This window comes from Protopterus annectens, chromosome 13.part0 (genome assembly GCF_019279795.1).
Source record: "Protopterus annectens isolate FY-2018-M chromosome 13.part0, PAN1.0, whole genome shotgun sequence".
Taxonomy (NCBI): domain Eukaryota; kingdom Metazoa; phylum Chordata; order Ceratodontiformes; family Protopteridae; genus Protopterus; species Protopterus annectens.
Genome location: NC_056747.1, coordinates 619,734,333 through 619,756,711, shown reverse-complemented (window position 1 = coordinate 619,756,711; position 22,379 = coordinate 619,734,333). Strand labels below are relative to the sequence as shown.

Here is a 22,379-nt window from a genome sequence, read left to right as displayed (position 1 = left end):
TGCTGTGGCAGTAACATTAACTACTGTGTTTGCGATCTACTTTAACTACACATATAGGTGTTTTAATCTGACAGCCAGCTATATGCATGTCTATACTTACAACTATCACTTATGAGGCAGTTTTACACAAGGATGTGACTCCACATCCATAACCTACAGTGCTCGCAATATGTTCTCCTCAGCATACAAATGATGCTATCATACTCCATAAACTGCAATGTGGCAGTGTTACAGCCAGACATATGTGGTGTTGCTACTGGGACATTGCATGGCATTCATATTCTATGCCTACACAGGTGTAATGCTCATATCAGGCCCAGTGTACTGCTGTGTGTTTGGTTGCTGGTACATTATAGTCATTGTGTTATATTTGGAATAGCTCTTCATTTTGCTACCACTTGGGGTACCATTCACGTAGCCCCACACATTCTCCTTTGTCCCCTGTCCACGTGATATCCTTCCTGCAGAAGAGTAAAAGATGTCCTCATGTCAAATATGCATACACACATCATGAAGCGGAGTCTTTCCATGAGCCTATGTAAGCCACCACCAGACCACTGCATGTGTGATTGCTAATTCTGTCATGGTGTGGTGCACATGTCCCATATGGACAGAGACAGAATGTAATGTAGTCCAACAAATATACACATATACGCAATAGTCTTACTATCTTCCATAATATGCATATAGGCATTTTTGCTTTCATTTTATAATAATGGCTAGGATTTCACATGATGTTGCCCATTGGCCTAATAGTGTCCTATGACCCTATGATCAATTGACATGTCAATGTTGCTGTCATTGACATATGCTATATTGAGGTGTGGATGTACAGTATGGCTGTAAGAGGCTTTGACGATCTGTGATGTGAGCTAATGTATTGATGGCCATTGCTGCCAATACATTACATGCTCCTTCTATAACAGCTGTAGTAATATGCCCCCTTTGAACTGTTGACATAGGGTCATAATTTCATAGGAGGTTACTAGGCTAGTGGCACTACAGCCCTTACAAGCCTAGCAATGTTCTTCCCAAGAAGCCTCAATTGTCCTTATTAGTTGGATGTAATTCACAGAGCAAGACTATGGTCAACATCGACTACCCCTGTCCATGAAGGACATGGGTGCCACCCCCAGGGTGAATTTGCAGTCTCCCATCCATTTGTCTAGGCTGCACTTTAATAGGGTGAGGAGCTGTGCTTCATGTGATTTGGAAGGTTATTTCAGAGGAGTGGCAGTCTCTGGGAGATATATCTGTCTCTCAGGCTTGTTCTGTTAATGTCACAGGTTAGGTTAAGATCCCTAGTGCGACTAACCCTTATGCCATTAGATTTGCGGATGTGCAGTATTTACAATAGGGCAGGGTCAGAAACTGCCCTGTAGGCAAGGTACCAGTCATCTCTCAGAAGCCAGTATGATACAGAATACAGTGACAGGGTTTTCAGTCTATCCACTTACATCATGACATGGTTTAGAGGCCCTGTATTTTCTTGTTGAGAAACTCCTGTGATCTCTCCAGCTGCTGCAGTTGTCTGGTAAGGTACATGCAATAAGGAACATTGTACTCTATTAATGTTCTGCTGAGGGTCGAGTACAGTGATGTTATAATGTCCTCAGACTTGAATGCGATGCCCTTGCTTATGAGGTGCACAACATAGAAGGCTTTCCTTACCACTATAGAAACTTGGTGGTCAAAATTCAGATTGCTCTCCCTGTGTTCACAGGTCTCAGACCCCTGGGTTGGAGCTTGGGGGGAGTGTTGTCAATATTCTAATTAGCATGGAATTCAACTTTGCCAAAGGCAATAATAATGCCACTTTTTTCCATTTAGTTGTAGACTGTGGCTTTGGCACCAATCATTTGTCTGTGTTAGCCCCTCCTGTTATATATTAATATTGTTGCTGAACAGCCAAAGGTCATCTATTATAGTCTGGACTTCCAAAATAGATTTTGAACAGTAAAGGCCCCAGCACAGATCCTTGTGGCATGCCACTAGTGACAGCTCTACTGGTAGAGGTTGAGTCACCAGCTTTGACAGTATGTGTTCTGCTGGTGAGCCAATTGGCTTTCCATCTAGTGATGTAAGGGTTAATCTCTATTTTTTTTTTTAATTTCTCCAAATCATTTGGGTTTCTAATACCATGACAAGAATAGATCCCATTGCTAAGTCAAAGTACAATTAAAGTTCATGAAATTAGTATTGTTTCAATCTTTGATGTCAGCCAAAAGAGATCTTCACAACATCTGCAATGTGCCCAGTAATGACTCCTGCAATTCATACAGAGTTACATGTATTGGTAACATATCTAAATACAATTGTAGATTCTTTTTTATAAGACCTGTTGCTCCTACTACTATTGTAACTGTCTTGGTATCTTTCTTCCACATTGATCTTGTTTCTGCCTGCATATCCTTATATTTTATCATTTTGTGTCTCTCTGTATGCAATACACTGTAGTCACTGGGGGTGGCAATTTCAATGCTACTTTTGTCTTTTTATGGACCACTAAATTTGGTTTTCTTGCATTTATCTTTTGAACTGTTGGTAATGGGTGATCTCATGTTATGTAGACTTAATCATTTTCTATGATGCTTTGTGGTTCACATTTCCAGTGTTTTTCAGCCACTTCAATACCATGTTTGCACAATCCCCATTGCAACAGTTTTGCCACATTATTATGCCTTTCAGTATACAGTCCTTCTGCCATTAGTATGTCACAACCAGCAACGAGATATGCGACTGTTTCCAATTCTGTTTTACAAAAACCTACATTTGTCTGTTTCACCCACATGTTCAAAGGGCTTTGTAAACCAACGTGTATATGTAATCTTCAGCTGGGAGAGTTTCTCAATGATACCTGAGTGGGAGAGTGTGTCAAAAGCCTTGGCTAGGTCTAGATGGGTGGTATACACTGTCTTACCTTCATCTGGGTCTTTGGTGACTTTTTCAAAGATGTCTACTAGGTTTAATAAGCATGACCTACCCTTATCAAAGCCAAATTGGTTTGGGTCTAGAATTTGAAGGTCAGCTATGTCCTTGTTGATAATGTCCATGATGATACTTTTCATGGCCTTGCAGATGAGACTGATTAGACTTTTGGGTCTATAGTTCCCAGAGTCAGTTGATGGCCCCTCTTTGTGCAAGGGGATTACTGTTGCTTTTTTTCAACTGTGCTGAAACACAGTCAGTTCTTAGGCTGTGGTTAAAGAGGACATTAAGTGGGTCCACTAGGTCCTGTTTAAGATTGCTTAGCAAGCAACCTGGGATGTTATCTGGTACTGCTGAGGTCATGTGTTTAGCCTTAGAGAGTGCAGATATGACCTGATCTCTAGGGATACTTGGCAGAGGACTGTCAGATATGCTTTGGGGTCTGGCCTGTGGGTCCAGGAAGGTGAAGTTTGTACCACATCTTTCAGCTAGCAGTTTGACAGTTTTCTTCAGTGCAGCTTCATATTTAGACTCCTAACATTAAGCAGCAGAACTTTGAGTTTGCCTCCAATGGAGTTTTTTTTTACTTCTGAACGTTTGTTGCTTTGACATTGCCTGAAAAAAGGCACGTAGGGGAGTCAAGCACCTTTGCCAGTATCTGACAGCCTAGAGGACACAGGTGCAGACCATTTGTGGCAAAGAAGCATGGCCTGTCAGCCATCTCATTCCAGGATGAGAGATATTGGATCCCCCTGGACTGACACCAGAAGCTAATCCAGTTGTTGATGTTGACCATTTCTTGTTTATATTGTGGCATCATCCTGATTGACAGTACATTCTACATATCCATTCACTGTGCAGTCCATACTCTATCATGTGAATATGTGATTAGTGCTCACACTACAACTGTCTTCATTGACATGCCCTCATCTGCATTACATTACCATGTTTCACTTGTCCTTTTTCCATGTGTTTATTCCTACCATTCATCTATTTGTTCCTATTCAATACACACACTTCCCCTGACTGTTCATTTATAATGCAGTCTATGTACCCTTACTGATCATTTACACAACTTTTGTTCAGTATGCCTGAAACAGGTTTCCACAATACTCTGCACTGTATACACTGTCATGTAATGTGGAACTATATACATTGCTTTATTAATAACCCTGGTAATCATTGTGGCATTTCACGCAAACACACAGACCTAGTTTGTCCATCGGTAAACAGGTTTACATGTCTGCTGCTGTCCATGTTGCTTTACACGGTTTACTGGCTGGCAACACTGCTGCTATCTATGAAACCATGCTTGTTTACATTTAAATGCAGTTTGCGGCATGAATGTGTAATTAGCACTGCTGTTCACCGCTCAAACATGGAAACTCTATGTAAGCTTCGAAGTAAGCCTACACAGAGTTTATTGGACCCCCAGGAGTATTTATTTACAGACTGAATTTTCTATGAAGTATCTGTATTAAACATTATGTATGATCTTCATGCATTGCATTTTTGGCCATGTCATGGCTGAAACTAGTCCTTGCACAAGTTCACCCTTCCAGTTAACAAACAAAATAAATGAATATTTGCATTCCATTAGACAAAATGTGTTTAATGGAAAAAAAACATTAGTTTCATTCCATCATCTCTTATTTTCAGTGAAAGGTTATACTGTTTAACAGTGAGATTGTTGAATATTGGGAGTAAAGAGTTTCTCCTTACTCCCAAGCTTAACCAGTCTGAGAGTTAGGAAAAATGCTATGTTTCACTTTTTAATAGCAGTTCAACAGATTACATTGTTAGTCTGTTTTTACCAGACTTGGCTCTGACACAACTGATTTTCACTGAAGTGATGCAGACCTATACAGATATGAAGGTCAGATGAAATTGTTAAGATTTCATTGTAGAATTAAAAAGCTTATATTTATTAAAGTCTACCACTAGGTGTGTGTGTGTGTGTGTGTGTGTGTGTGTGTGTGTGTGTGTGTGTGTGTGTGTGTGTGCACGTGCACACAGTATATATACCTTGTGCTCCTCCAACTGTCTCAAAATGGATTTTATTTTAATATATTTATTTTAATTCATGTCAACAACTAAATTTTGAAAATATTATTTCAGCCAAACTAAAATGTCTCAACTACATTTTGTCTCAGATAATCAAATAAATATGATTGTATGACAAGTGCTTAACTCACAAATCTGACAACCACCACTTCTACAAAGCAAAATTGCCAACATCTAAAAACAACCAATTCTAGAAAAACAATAAAAATGCTAACAATACTGATGCCAGCTGCAGCATAAGTATGGCTCATGCACTTCCAGACAGCACTTAATACTACAGAAACAAGCATTTTGTTGTGGTAAGTCCACCTGTATCTCGTACCTCATAAATAGATATACTTAAAATGATCTAAACAGCATAGAATAGACAGCAAAAATATTGACAAAAAAGTCTAAACTAAAAATATCTAAACAAAAAATAGCGACAAAATTCTAATTGTGTAAGGAAGGGTTTATGCCCTTTCCCCACTTCTTGGAGTTACATATGTAAACAACAGGGAGCATGAGGGTTTCTAAAACACTGATTTTGAATGTGGTTAGATTCTGTCAATACTTTTTGAGTTTAGATACTTTGCTGTTGCTGTTACGCTAGCCAGATTATTTTAAGTAGACCAGTATGTGTATGTGTGTGTGTGTATGTATATATATATATATATATATATATATATATATATATATATATATATATATATATACACACACACACACACACACACACACACACACACACACACACATGATTATTTAATGATTGATTGACATGTTGCTTGGTTGTCACATAAAACAGCAACCAAAACACATTGACCAGCCATTGCTTCGTTAATGCGCCACATTGCTGCACTACCCAAAACCCAACCACATTCAGCTTAAATTTGTCTGAATAGTGGTAGTGTTATGGGAAGGTTTATTTTATTTTTTTAATTTAGATGCAGGGCATGATTAGGGTTAGCATGCATTACTAAGGTGAGCCTTACTAAGTGTGGTCTGTCTTAATAAGGCATGCCTACCCTAACAGTACCCAGTATCTAAGTGTGAAAAAAAAATCCTATAACACTGCTACTACACAAGACAGCTGGGACACTCACCACAGACACACACACAAATACATTGTCTAACCCCTAATCTAGCCCAAACATTAAGCCTAAATACTCCCTATCATACACACTTAAAACATTCCCTTACCTAACCCATAGTCTAACCCCAACTCACACACATTTGCAAACACGTATACACACACACACACACCTAATAGACATTCCATTTACTCATTTTAATGTAACATACATACGATAAAATGTTCATTCGGTGAACCGGACATTCAACCTTAGAACACTCAACTTCCACCTGACAACAAAAGCATATGATGATCCAACCAATTGCACTTACATACATATATATATATATATATATATATATATATATATATATATATGTATGTATGGGTGACATTACTTTTATCTAAAGTGAAAACGTCTAAAAGCTGTTGCTGTCACTAAATATCTAAAAGTCAAAATATTGGAAACTTGGAATTTGCCATTTCTCACTGTTGTCCAATACAGGAGTTGGTATATGGAAAGTGCGCCCCCCCCCCCCCACATAAATAGGTTTTGAGTTTAGATATTTTGACATGCACACATACACTCACACATATATAAATGAAAACCGAGAATAATTATATTGTAATGTTTCACAGTTGACTATGCATTTTATAGCAGAGTTGCCCTAAGCTTTTGTAGCCAGCTGTGATTTTAAGTAAAGATGAATTTATAAATATGAATTCTCTGAACAATTTGAATTTCTTTGCATTTTTTTGTCATGGCTAAAAAAATAGAACTGTTAGGTTCATTTAAACATTTTGTTTTGTATAATTTCAGAATTTCTGTATGTGATGAAGACAAATTCCGTCACAATGAATTTATAGGCGAAACACGGGTTCCACTTAAGAAGCTGAAGCCAAACCAGACCAAATCCTTCAACATTTGTCTAGAAAAACAATTGCCGGTAAGTCACAGGTTGACGTATTGCCATCTAAAGACTAGAGAACATGAAGTTATATTTCTTAAATATGTTAGACCACTTTCAAGTCATTTGGCGGGTATATAGGGCTGATAAGTAATGTGTAGTAACATCATAAAGAGGAGGATATTTCATAATTAGGAGCAAGTGGGGAGATATATAATTTCCCAGTAAGGAGGAGTTCAGATGCATCAGGACAAGTATTTGTGTGCCTTCTAGCCTAGCAAAGTTCAGTGTTGATTGAATATTTAATTGTGCCATAGACTGTTAGTGCAGTATTAAATGTAACATACTTGTGTGTTGCAGGACATTAATGGGTGATGAAACATACACATAGATCTGTGTCACTGGTGTGAGGTATGACAAAAAATGAGCACTGTTAAGCAGAACATTATAAAGTTATAAATATTATATAGAAGATTATGATTATATATGATTATGATTATGTGTTACTGGACTTTTCAATATGATTTTACCAGTGTGTGTACATACGTTGTTATGATTAACAATGGTGATTAAAAATTATATTTTCATCTGGGTTAAGCGCATATTGATGTACCTCTACAGAAAATTCCATACTACCCCAGACATAGCAGACTTAACTTTCTGACATGGTTCTCCCCAGGAGATTAGGGATGAAAGGCTTCTACAAATAAACATTCTTTGTACAACAGTGAAAACATGAACATTCTCAGCTGAAAGTAACTCAAGAATTGCAGTGTTATTGACTTCAGTTTGAGAATGGAATAAAATCACTAGCGTACCAGATGCAAAATACAAATGGTGCTTCAGTAAAACCTGACAAGTGTGCACCTATTGGAAATATGAGGAAAGAACAGGATGGCACAGTTTCTAAGGTACAATAAAAGTCAAAAAAGAGATAAAGTCAATAGCATAAAGCACAGTAAAAGAAACTTGCTGGTATGAATGAAATTTGTAGCAATTCAAGACTCATTTGCAACTTTAAAAGAGTTTATTCAGCTCATATACTTTTAGTACATTGTTTTCCATTCTGTTCACTTTGAGACTTGTTGGTGCTTAACCAGGTGGGTTCCCTTGTTCTCTGCTTGTGTACTTGTATAAATATCCATGTCAGGAAATGTTTGAGTAATCCAGATGTAGACTGGGACCACCATCTTGTTAGTCAGGTGCCAGTCAGATGATATAAAATGAAGGCTAAGATGAAATGTAAAATAAGATGCCTTTTCCATTGACTGATCAACTCTTTATGCTCAATGGCTAGGACTAATATCTCTAAATATGGGGAGAGGGGTTCTGAGTAAGGAAAAAGGTTTGAGCTAAAGCTGTAATTAGACCTTAAGTGTCTTTCCAAGTCCATCATCTGAAGAAAAGATTGAGCAACTTTCCTGAACCCACTTTAGAGGCAGACACTGAAGATGATGAAAAACCCCATTATTAGCAATAGGCAAAGTTGGAATGCTCAATAAGTAAAAGCATTACAAGTGTTGTTGGTTAGGGCTGGGACAGCTATGGAAAAGAATGAAGTTGTGGCAAAAGTCAATAAACAAAGTCTGGATTTTGTTCAACATAGTAATGAATCATGCAAAAAGTTTGGTATCTGTCTGCTATAGCCATCATTAGAAAGGATCTACAAGAAAAGTAAGCTTCACACAGCCCAGCCTCTGACACTCGACATAGGCTTTTCACAAGGAAAAGCTTTTATTTAAACATTTGTTTTTCTTCTTTTAAAGAAGTTAGGTCTTTGATTATTCATCAAGGCAACTGTTTTGCACCTTTATTTAATATTAACAGTACAACACTATACTTCTTACTGTAGTATGCTTGAATTTGACTGAATTTGTGAGAAAAAAAAGAGATTTGACATAGAGCATTTCCATTAAATAGAGCATCATAGTGCCTGCCATGCTTAAATATCAGAAGCATTATTTAATGAAGTTGGAGTAAATATAAATATGTTTTTTGTTACAAAAAATATTGGTTGGGTGATGGTCTGTTGGAGTACTTAGCTTCTCTTGTACTTATCAGAATAGCCATTTGCTGTACACGGCCAGTGCAATTTATACTGGTCTAGCATACCTGGCTTCTGGCTACTGTTTTCCTTGATGTATATTTACACAAAGATTATTATCAGTATGTACACAGAATGTTCATACATTCTTTGAATGTGGTCTGCAGTACATTTTATGCAGCTAAATGATAATAATAACTATGGTAAATTTCTTCTAATTCTGATATGCAAATGATGGATTTGTGTCAGTATATTGTGATTACAAGCATAATATCTACTAAGAGTGAACAAAATTATGTTACACTAACACTGAAGATAAAAATTAGTTTCTGCAGGGTAACAAACTCACCCTAAATTCTCCTAAACCCCTATGACTATAAATATACTATCCCGAGATCATTCAATTTTAGGTGGCATAATAGTTTCTTACCACTAACGTTCAGCAACCTAAAAGTCAGTACTTTGGCAAGCATTGCCTTCTAGTTAGGATGGTGCACATAAAGTTTTTTTTTTTACTTTGATGTTGTGGAACATGGGTAATATTCCTTGGAAAATACTAAACACTTCCCAAATTGCGATAAGCTAGAACTACTGCGAAATGTTAAAAATAACAGTTTCTAGATATTTTGTAGTGGTCTGTTGTCTTTTTTCAGGTCACGTCCCCATATTGCTATTTGAACATTTCAAAATATTTTATCAAAAATCTTGCAATTCATGGTCCAGCTCTGTGGTACAAACAGATGAATCTTTGACTGTCACCTGGATGAATGAGTTCAGACCATACTATTTGTATGTGAGTGTATATGGAGTGGGATATGCTTTTGTGCATTCTCCCACAGCAATGCAACTATCTTCACATACATGGTACATATAGTTTGGTGTACTATTAACACTTTGTTTTGCTGAGCGTATATAAGATGCATCACTTATGCTTTCTCATGTAAAGTAAATTAAAGACTCGGAATGTATGGCTTTTCTTGTCAACGTGAGTGCTGTATGTTGGAGTCTCTAGGCTCTTGTTCTAATGACGGCATAGTTAGTTAGACACCATAGTAATTGTGCTGCCTTTGCAAAAGAAAAACAAGAGACAGACATGTTACTAGCTAGCTAGCTTGCAGTTTATTTGTAAATGCCAAGAACGCTGTGGTCATATAGCTCTTTTCCTTAAGTATCATTACTTCTTAAAGGTACACAACATCCCCTTTTTATTATAAAAACAGCCCTATATGCATACACTATGGTATGCATGCATTAGTATGCAATTTAGCCATCTGAAACCTAACTTTACACTATACAAGTGAGACATGGGAAAATGCACAGTATAGTGAACCCATATAGTTAAATGCACATTAACTAGTAACATTATGTACAGTCACTGAATCAGAGTATTTTTTAAAACTTACCATACATGGTACAGTAACCATTGTAACCCTTGGTGCCTGGTGATGAATCACCACCCTCAACTGAGTATAGAAACAGCAACAGTTCTTCAACTTCATCACTTGTAGAACTCATTACAGTTGGTGAGAGCATTCAGATATCTCATCCTTCTTGTCAGCTAAATGCACTTTTGCAGGGATTTCTGAAATCTCAAAATCTTGGGTGGAATACTATCAAAAGACCTAATCTGACTGCTTCTGCAAATATCTAGACTTTCTTCTCGGTATCTGCATATCCCTGGATGCATCAGCATCCTTCAACTAGACAACTTCTGGATACTTTGAAGAATAGTACACAATATAAAACTGAGATCATTTTGCTGAAAAAAGTTATTCATTATTTTCAGCCAAGGTAATGCTCGTATTTAATGTGGTGTCATGTCCTCTTTCTGGCTCTGTTTTCTATTCATAATACTCATTGAGCATTTTTGTAAAATTCAGATCTGTAATCATCAGAATGTCCAGTCCACTTAGCTGAAATTAAAAATATCTGTATGTTTGCTTTAAACTTTGCTGGAAAAGCTGACTATGTCACCTTTTGAACCTGCTCATCAGGCTTATTTAAGGTTCTTGACTTGGAAAACTGTACTCAGCATTGCACTTATTAAATAAATAAATAATAAATTCTACTCAGAATCAAAAACCCAGGGAGAAGGACTCTGCATACTCTGTATGTGCATAGGCAGCTCAGGTACTATCTTGCAAAAAACAAGTCCTTTAGAAAAGCTGGTCAGCTATTTATTTCGACTCAAGGGACAAAAAAAGAACATCCTGCATCTAAATAGACAGTTTCCAGGGGGTTGCCCTCAGCTATTCTTTTTTTTGTTTTTCTGACCATTAAAATCCATTCTGGGCAATGTCAAGGCACATTCTGCTAGAGCTTTGTCTTCTTCAATGATATACTGGAAGCAAGTACATTCTAAAGCATTCTAGAGGCAGCTATGTCAGCATTCACACATGCTTTTAAAAAGCATTACAAACTGGATTCCTTTTCTAGGTCAAGAATGAGTTTGCTGGGACCATTCTCTAGGGGCTCCTGGATTGGTATTCATCCTCCTGCCAGGTTGGATAGACTTTGGTAACCAATCCATATAGCCTAAAGGCTACTGCAGCTGCGAGAATGATGAACATAGTGCAGTTGTATAAACTGCACTTACCAATAACAGTATATGTTTGAATTCCTCACTACTGCAGTAGCCACACCCACCCATCATCCCCTTACTCTTGCATATAGTTGTAGTTAGGATATAGAGGTCTGATATTGCCCTTTCCATCCACCTCAACCTTTGGATTATCAGATCTGATCAGAACTGAGACCAACAATGCAGACTTTTGGCTGCAAAGCTCAAACTCCTTTACCCTTATACACTGCACCCCATCTCCTCAGATCTTGTTTGCCATGCTCCAGGATGGACGTGGTCTTCAGAACTTTGCTTTGGTAAGTGTTGTTCAAAGCAATTTGAAGCATTCTTGGTTTCTAATTTTTAACTCTTAATCCTCTCCCTTTTCTTTGTTAGGAAGTTAGGGTTTAGGGATATCTTGTCCTTTCTGGTTTCCCATTTTTATTAATGACTTTGAGTCATTCAGTTGTGTGTGTGTGTGGTGCTTAGGTTTAAGGGGCTTTCCCCACACTTTATGTTTCTTTTATGAGGTGCCCAGTATTTTTTTTCAGGATGTCTAAGAAGACATCAGGTTTCAGATAATGTGTAGTGTGGGGTCTATATTAGGTCGCCAAAATGGCATTCCGGCGAACACTTAATCATCAGCTCTTACGCTGAATGCACTAAGGATAATAAAATAGTTGTCTGAAGCACAACAAAGTACAGAACTTTGCCCTTTTCTGTACTGTAGTGCAATCTCGGAGTTGGTATTTATATATATATATATATATATATATATATATATATATATATATATATATATATATATATATATATATAGTTAGGAGGGGGTGTTGGGTGGGCTCGATTTAACTGTACGTTGGTCCATTGTGCTTCAGGCAACTATTTCATTGCAATGATGCAATTTTCGCTGATTACAGGTCAATGATTACTTGATCGCCGAATTGCCATTTTGGCAAACTAATATTGACCCGTAGTGTGTGGCCTCAATTTGCCCCTGCAGGACTTGCACGATAGTTGTGTGTACTGTCCAGGAACAGCTCACCTTGATCAGGATTGTGAGGCCTGTACCCCCTTTAGGTCGAAGGCCTTGGCTGACAGGCATGCTAAGCAAGTTTTGAAAGGCCTCCTTCCCACTTCCTCTGCTACAGTGTCTCCTTCACCTGCTTCTCCTTCTCCCATTAAGAAGACTAAGAAAGACAAGGATAAGGGCAGAAATAAAAAGAAGTAAAAAAAAAGGACAAAGTCAAAGAAAAAGACTTTAGAAAAGGGTCTGCTGAGTGTTCAGCATCTGATGATCTAGTACAGAAGACCTCCATGTCCTCTGTTTCCTTGGGTCCCATCTTAGATCTGGCATTGGCATCGAACGGCACCGGTTTCCATCACTGGTTTCTTCTGTTCTGACACCAGAGCTGCATCAGTCCCAACCCTCAAAGGTTCCAACTCCTTTCCTGGCTCTGGATCCAGCTCTGTACTATTCATCAACCCTGGCTGCCACCCTGTATACTTTGTTTTCATGGGAGCCCTAACCCCCTTGGGTCTGGACTTCTTTGTTTAGAGACCAGGAGCTGGATAGACCATTGCACCAGCCCACTAAGCCACAGTATCATGAATATCCACTGGGTCCTGTCAGAACATTAGGGAAGTAGAACTGGACAAGATGATGCAGACCTTCTTACAGACCCAGATTGACTTGGGGATCATTCCATCCCTCTCCACTCTGAAGATGGAGAGAGCTGGCCCTGCCACTCCCTTTTCGGTTTGTACTTCACCAGTCTGCTCCCTGGAGCTAGTAATTCTGGCTCTGACTCCAAGCCATGTGATTCCCTTGTTGGTGGAGACAGCATGACTGCCTTTGGCTCTAACTTTAACCTTGATGCAGTCAACTCCAGCCTTATTGGAGCCAACTGCATACCAGATCTGAGAGATCAAGACCAGAGGCACTGGGTCATGGTTGATGCTCAGCCTTTTGGAGCCATCCCTGCCCTCGAGGCCTTGGCTTTGAACAGCTTGTCTCTAGTCTCAGCCATGATTCTGAACAGGTCAGTGGCTAGAGTTGGTGCTTCCCTAAATCCTTGGATCAGAGGAGGTCCTTCCATAGTCATCCAGCCTTGGCGTTAGTATTCAAGGTTGTAGAAAAGATTCTATCTGATTCAGGAGTTGGCGAATCACACTCTGTGTTGGATTTAGCCCAGTCTTCCAATCTAACTAGTACCCTGATCAGTCATTTTCTTGTCCACAGACATCCTGCACCTCAAGACCTTAAGCAAAGCCTGAGGCTTCTGCATCTCCTCCAGTTCCCAATTCCCCAGGGAGCACAGAAAGCACTTATGTAAGAGGTGGCATCTAGATTGCCCTCAGGAATCTGTAACATAGGATTTTAACATTGCAACTGTGCCTCTTTTGGTGAACTACTGGAATTGGTAAGATAGAGGGGAACATGGACCGGCAAAGCCCCTTTCCCTGATGATTCAGTCTTTCTTCAAGCTTTTGAAGTAAGCCCATTCATGGCTTGGGTGGTAGCCCTTCCAGATGCTGCCACTGACTTATTGTCTAGGTGGGCATGGAGAAAACTGGACATGGTGGAGCCCATGCCTTGAAAGCCAGACAGGATTTTAATCCCACCCAAGGAGAGGGCATATTGGAGCAAGAAGCTTGTGGTTGATGCCACTATAGTAGCTGCAGCAATCAAAAAGGAACTCTCAGAGGAGACTGCACCTGTCCATCCTCCTAACAGAGAATCTAGAGAGTTGAACAAATTTGGGAAGCGCACATATGTTTCAGCCATTTTTGCTCTTTGTGCCCTAAACTAAATGGTACGCCTGACCTGACTACAGAGAGACTTGATTAGTGATGTTACCATATCTGTAGCATCCCAAAAGACAGTCTAGATGCCTAAGTCAATGGAGGCTCAGATGGCTACCATACTGACAATTTCAAACATGTTTATGAAGCTGCTATCCAGAGCAACTGGTAGTATGGCCAGAGAGACAGGCACTGGCATTGCAATTTGCCACCATGCCTGGATTCTCCTCTGAAACTTTGTGGAGCACTTTAAGGCATCCTTTTTGAATGCTGCATTTGATTATTTTACCTTGTTTGGATCTAAACTGAAAGATACCCTGACTGGGAGTTAGCAGGAGAGCAAGATGTAGTCTGTCATTGGAGTTTTCTTCACCTCCCCTCAACAGTCCTTTTCTTGTGATCAGAGGGGGTGGAAGCAGCTATTTTTTTTGAAGTCCCAAAACTTTGCCCAAGATGCTCTGGGTGATAGTGTCCCCTGCTTTCCTAGAGGCATGAGCAGTTCACAAAATCAAGTTTTTGGGGAGACTCTTCTGCCTGACTGATGTCTCTGGAGATAGTCAGGAGGTGCTTTGCTCTCCACCGGCAAGCTTGGGATGCTGTCACCACAGATTCCTAGATGTTGAGTCATTTCCAGATTTTACACTACATCCTTTCAATTTTTCCCAACTATTCATCAACAATCCCTTGAGGGTGTCCTACCTCAGCAGTCGTCCCAACATACCAGAAAGGATCCGGACCCTGTGTTTGCAGGTTGTTGCATTTGTTTGCTAGTTGCACACTGCTGCTGTGCTGTTTTAACCCATTGCGAGGTATCTCAATTGTATTTTTTCCCTTACCAGCACTCCTGTGTAACTGACGCCCTCCCTTGCAACTGCTGTAATTTTATCCAGCCCTACTCACACCTATAGATACTTTATTCTGATAGTACCCATTCTACCATCCTTTACCTCTCTTCCACAGATTCTGACAACCATGGACGGACAATTTCCTGTGGTTTCACCTGCTAGTCTTGTTGATATGGGCATCCTGAGACAGTGTAGCAATTGCCTCATGTACATGGACAACCCTCTTCTTCAACCACCTAGGAATACAATATGTGAGAGATGCAGTTACATTAAGAACCTAGAATCCTTGCTGTCTCAATCATAAGCCAGTACATCTGACACTGAGAAGGTTGTCTGCACAAACACGACAAGCACCACATCTCTAACACCATCCACACCTGTACAGTACATTCCTACATATGTGGAGGTTCTCAACAAAAACATACCTAAACAAAAGAGACTCTGAGGCAAAAGCACACAAGCACATCACAACCCACCGCACCAAGTACCACACATAGTACACATGCCTGTGTCACATAGCCTCTAAGGCCCAGCTACAAACCCAACATACTAGTCATAGGAGACACTATTCTGAGACACACAGATGTGCCGCTCACCAGGATAGACAAGGGGAAAGTCACGATAAGTTGCTTATCAGGTGCTAGAATCTGCCATATCACTCACGCACTCAAGTCTGTCAACAACAGGTACTGTTATGACTCTGTCATAGTCCATGTTGGTGTGAATGACTTGAGACATATGTCTCTTGACTATATAAAGAGAGACATGATTGAGCTTGCTGAATATGTTTCCCAGGCAGGTATGTCCCTAGCCTTAAACAGCATCCTACCGTCACCCAGAATGATGCCTCAGTACAAACAGAAAACGATTGACTTTAACAATTGGCTTAGTTTCTGGTGTCATTCCAAGGGGATCCAGTACCTGACAGCCTGGGAGGACATGATTGACAGACCATGATGCATTGCCAGAGAGGGCCTTCATCTGTCTCCCCTGAGCTTCAGGCTTCTGGCAAAGGCTCTTGTCCCCCATATTGCCTTTTTTTAGGCAAAGTCATGAGGACAAAATGACCAACGTGAAAAATTCTTCTAAACAAAATTTAAAGGTCATGCTGCTAAACACTATGAGTGTTAACATGAAACTGCATTCATTGCAAGCATTCCTCACCCTGGAAGATGCTGACATTTGTGCAGTTACTGAAACCTGGTTCAAAGCTGCAGAGAGCACCTCAGCCTTACCAGGTTACTTGTCCTACCATACTTTCAGACCCAAAAAAGAGGGCTATGAAGCCAAAGGAGGTGGCATTTCAATATTTATCAAAGACATACACATCTCCAGGCTGGTCAAACAGTATGACACACGGGAGATACTCCAGGTGCAGTTAACTATTGGCAAAACACCTATTCAAATCCTAGCTAGGTACAGACCCCAACCATGACTCAGGAGAGTCACTCCACCTATCTGAACTTACTTGAATCCATCAAGATTCAACTCTCTAACCTGATCCTGGGTGACTTTAACTACCCGACCATAGAGTGGAAGGCCTATTCTAGTTCAGACATGAATGTCCAGAGATTCCTCGACTTCGTCAATGTCAGTGCATTAGATCAGCTGGTTGACACCCCCACAAGAGGTGAAAATATCCTGGAACTGGTACTAACCAGCATGAGTAGCCATTGTAGCAACCCTGCAGTATCATCCTCCTTGGTAAGATCCGACCATAAAGTAATCACTTTTGAAGTCACTATCTGCCCTGACCCCCCCCCCCCCCCCCTGCCAGGGTCAAACAAAAAACTTTTCCAAAGCTGACTACAACTTCCTGAGAGCAGGTGTAAGCAGCTTCACAGACACCATCCCTTCAGTTGAATCAAGCACTAATGTCCAAGCCTACACCAAAAAAACTATGTGAGCACCTTTATAGCTGCATGGACTCAGCAATACCTGACAGGAACTAATCATCTTCCTCAAGGAAGAGTAAATCTGTCTGGTGGACAGCAGCAATAAACAGACTCTATAATAAAAGGAAAAAATTGCTGTCCAGGACCAAGAAGGAGCAGGTGCCAAGTTGGAAGCAATCTCTCTTTTGTCTGAACAAGCAAATAAGGTCATTGGTGAAATCCTCTAAGGCTAACTTCGGGTCTAAATTGGTCGCATCCACTAAGGACAATCACAAGACCTTCTTCACATATGTCCGCAATCTCAAAGTAATTCCCAAATCTGCTCTGAATTGGCGGTCAAGAATGCCACATACACAAATGCCATAGATATAGCCAACCTGCTGGCAGACAAGTTCAGTGAAAACTTCACCCCCTGTCCCCCCATAAGTAAACCAGGACATCCCCAGCACCTGCCCCCCCTCACCAGGGAGCAGGTTATTAATGCCCTCTCAAAGGAAAAAAAATATAGCCTCCATGGGACCTGATAACATCCCTGGCTGTGTCCTACATGAACTCAGGCAAGAGCTCTCAGCACCACTAGGCATCCTATTCAACCAAAGCCTGTGCACCGGCTTCATCCCAGCAGAATGGAAGGCCACCACTGTCATCCCTCTGCACAAAGGTGGAGTGTCCACTGACCCAGGCAATTATAGGCCAATCAGCCTAACTAGTCTCATCTGCAAGGCCATGGAACACATTATCTTGAACCTTATAAACAAGGACATTGGCAACCTCCAAACACTTGATCCCACACAGTTTGGTTTTGTCAAAGGGAGATCATGCTTGTTAAACTTGGTCGCCTTCTTCGAAACAGTCAACAAAGCCATGGATGAGGGCAAGACAGTGCACACCACCTACCTTGACCTAGCCAAAGCCTTCAACACTATTCCCCACAAAGGCATAATAGATAAACTCTCCCAGCTAAGCACCAACCCATATGTTACCAGATGGGAAGCTAACTGGCTCACTGATAGAACCCACTCAGTCAAAATAGGGGAAGCCACCTCTAGTATTAGACCCATAACAAGTGGTGTACCCCAAGGATCAGCCTTGGGGCCACTACTGTTTGGGATATACTTTTCTGAGGTGTAAGCCACAACCAGTGGTCTGTGGCTGACCAAGTTTGCAAATAGCTGCAAGCTGGGCACTCATAAATTCCCCTAGTGATGTAAAAATCTTCCAGAGGGGCTTAACCAAGCTAATAACTGGTGCCACAAGCATGGCCTCAAACTGAATGCCAAGAAATGCAACATTATCTCCTTTGGGGAAAATGGTGTCCCCACTAATTATCACACTAATAACAATGTACTAAGCACACAATCAGTTGTGAAGGACTTGGGTACCCAGGTTGATGATAACCTGACTTTTGACCAACATGTTGCCTCCATTGTACAGTAGGCTTTCTACATGGCCCACCTCATAAGTAAGGGTATTTCATCCAGGAACAAGGAGGTCATAACATCTCTGTATTCCTCCCTTATCAGACCCATTATTGAGTATAATGCCCCCTTCAGCATGTACCTTGCCAAACACATGCAGCAGTTGGAGAGACCACAGAGGTTCCTGACCAGGAAAATCCAGAGTCTCAAACACCTATCCTATACAGATAGGCTAAAAGCCCTGTCCCTCTACTCAGTCTCGTACAGACTGCTCAGAGGTGACCTGTGTCTGGCATACAAGGATGTCTCAGACTCAGCCTTGATGCAGTTGCTGCATATCCGTAAGTCAAACTCCACTCATGCAACCCGCACTCAAGGTCTCAACCTGGTCTGTGACATTAATAGAACTTGTTGGCAGAATATATTTGTGTCCCAACGACTCCCCCATCTGTGGAATAGACTTCCTCTCTATGTCAAGCAGAGTACCTCACTAGTCCTCTTTAAGAGGAACCTGGACAACTGGATGGGAAACAGAAAATATACCCCTGGGATCCCACCTGTGTGTCTTCTGGACAGGGAAAACAGGTGTTGACTTTATGGGAACATGAGTGAAATTCTTGGCTAGGCTTATAAGGGCCTGCAGGCCAATAGCCTAGAATCATCCTATGAATCTATTAACCTATGAACCTATAATTTAAGATACTTTTTGGTGTCAAAATAATAAATAAGGACCTCAGGCCTATATTGGACCTAAGTAGACTGAATAAATTCATCAAACGGACCAAATCCTGATTCTGGATGGTAATGGTACAGTCCATTCCACTGCTACAGAGGAAGGATGACTGGATGTGCTCAATAGATCACCATGATGCTTATTATCACATAAAAATAGCCAGGTACTCCAGGAAGTTTCTGCACTTTCAGCTGGGAGACAGTCATTTTTAGTTTTAAGTGTTGCCCTTCAGTCTCATCACAGCTGCCTGGATGTTTACCAAACACATGTCAGTGGTTGCAGCCCAGATCAGATTACAGGGAATCCAGGTATTTCCTTACCAGGATGATTGGCTCCTTATGGCAACTTCAATGGCATTGCTAGCTCAAGCAAGGGACTCCTTTCTCCATCTGTGCCTAGCTTTAGGAATTACAGTGAACTTTGACTAGTCCAAGGTAGAGCTGAACCAAGCTGTGGACTAATAGAGTGCCATCTGCACACTTCAATCCAAATTGACAGGCTCCCTCTCTTAAGAGTGTTATCTCTATGCCTTCAGATCCACCAGGTTCATTTTCCTCAGTGACCACCTGTTTCTATTATCCTTTGTCTCCTTGGATTGATGGCCACTGCTATTTCATTAGCTCCCTTGGCCAGTTTCTGCTTGAGGGTACTCCAAAGGACCCTCTCAATTCAGTTATTTCTGACAACACATCCTGTAGAGTATCCCATAAAACTTATAAAGTTTTGTTGCTGTCACATCTCATGGTGGGTAACATCTGACAGTTTGCCATCAAGATATCCCTTTGTCCTTCCCATGACTTTGGTAACTACAGCTGCTTCCTTCCTGGGGTCAGGGAATCTTCAAGACGAGAACTGCCCAAGGTCCCTAGTCCCACTTAGAAGCCAACATGAAAATTAATGTTTTGGAGATGGAAGTGGTCCTTCTGTCATTGCAGGCTTTTCAAGACTGTCTCCGCAAAGTTGTGATATCTATCCAGGCTGACAATATGGCTGTGGTCTGGTATATCAACAAGCAAGTATAACGATCTTACCTCCTGTGTCATGAAGAACAATGAGGGTTTGGCAATGGGTCATCTCTTCCCAGTGCTTTCTGATAGGAATACACATCCCAGGGAAATCCAACATCCAATTGGACAATTGAGCAGGAGTATTTTGAAGACTCATGAATGGTCCCTCAACCAATCATTGACAACAGAGAGTCTGTTTGCAATACTCTGCAGTACAAAGTGCAGTGCCTTCTTTGACCTGATCACCCCAGAAGGAACATTCAGCAATTGATGATATAGTTCATGCCTGGCCCTTTCATCTCCTGTATGCACACTTTCTGATTCCCCTGATAGGAATTTTTTTTTACAGAAAGCAGGATGATGCAAGGTGACTGTGATCCTGATTGTGACCCTGCCAGCCCAGCCATCTGGAATTTTGTAAATAATTCTATGTCATTTCTGAATATTGATATGATTTATACAGAACTGTATGTTATGTACTGAGCTTCAAGAATGTAACCACAGCATACCCTGTTGTAACATAGAAGATTAACTTACAAAACTTCAAGAAAATAAGTTGAAATTAAAGTACTTTACAAGGTGCTATAAAAGATAGTTTCAATGCAGCAAGCAAAAGCAATGTACAGGGCTAGAATTTTTTTCTATTGTCTGAAAAGAAAACTGATTATTAGGTTTAAAATGTAAAGTGCTTGATTGCTTTATGACTTCCTAGCAGCCACACAGTTCTGAGCAAAGATCTGAGAGAGATATATTTCTCACACAGAGACGTAAAAATTCTATTAGTTTCTGGTTTAGCCTCGGAACTGAAGTCAGGTGACAAATAAGTGATGGCATCCAGGCTAACCCAGCAGTAAAATGTGTGATATTAATTTAAGAACTCTCTAAGAAAGAGACTATGCATTTTGCATCTTGTCTTGGACCTAGAAACATCCACTCAGCACTTCTGCCTGCATGTTGTCTGTAAGTAAGACTTAGGGTATAGTATCTCTCTTAAATATAGACAGGAATATAGTAAAGATTAGTTTAGATGTTCTCTGTATTTATTTGACACTGTCCTGCAATGTTGTTTTAAAATATTTCCTGTGATTTTGAACTCTGAAGTAACTGTGTTTGTTTTCTGAGTATTGTCTTGTTCTTTTATTATTTATTATTAAATATATTTAAACCTATCTTTGTGGCTGATATTTGTGAGACATATTTAAGCTCTTAAATGCATATGTATTTGGTGACATTGTACAGGTCACTCCTAAATAGCCTTGCAAGTCTTGGTCAAAATTGCCATTTGGATTATTAGTAACATTGTGCAGTAGGATTGGACACCTTTGTAAGGGCCTTATAGTAGCTGATAAGTAAGGGTGGCTGATGGCAGCTGGTACTACCTTATAGTCTGGGCAGAAGGGGGCATAGCTAGTAAACCTGTGCCAGCCTTCCCCAGGTGTATGTGTGTGTTTGTATATAAATCAAATCTCAAAGTTGTTTGTGTCAGCTACTTGGCAGAGACACAAAGCACTAGTTGGATAGAGAGGGTGCTGGAGGTCTTAGCTTGGCCACTTAGCTGAGATCTTAACCCTAAAGCTGTGCCAGTGGGGAGTCTTTTGGGGGATCTGAAGAAAGAGGAAGAAACCAGCCTCAGACTGACTGTGATGTCTGTGTGCTCTTAAGGGAAATTGCACTTTACTGTGTGTGTACTTGTCATCCTTCCATTGTGTATGCCCCTCACTGGTGCCAGTGGTGAGGATTGAGGCTCCTTGATTACTGGACTAATGCAGGGGCATCACATATTAATTGGTGGACAGTGGTGAGATATCCACATCACATATTAATTGGTTGATAGTGGTTTGATAGCCACATCACATATTAACTGGCTTGTAGTGGTGTGGATAGTGAATTCCTGTAGCCTATGTACAGTGATCACTGAAGGTGTTGGCACTCTCAATCAGCCATGCAGTGAACATTCCAAATTCATATCATGATTGTTTTATTTATTTATGTATTTATTGTTAGCTTGGTTAGTCAGGAAGAGCAGGCAAGCATGTCAGAAGAGGAGTATGGCAAGCTGACAAGGAGCCAGTTGGCTGAAATGTGCCAGGCTAAAGGACTAGCATGCCAACCTGACTA

General features: G+C 40.5%; 1 protein-coding gene across 1 annotated transcript in view; it reads left to right on the top strand.

Annotated features, from left to right (window-relative positions):
* Positions 1-22,379, top strand: part of DOC2B (double C2 domain beta) — a 2,257,420-nt gene that overhangs the window by 1,697,490 nt on the left and 537,551 nt on the right. Inside the window, exon 5 of the mRNA XM_044054285.1 lies at positions 6,867-6,993. Coding sequence (XP_043910220.1) covers positions 6,867-6,993 — 127 coding nt within the window. The remainder of the gene's footprint in view (positions 1-6,866; positions 6,994-22,379) is intronic.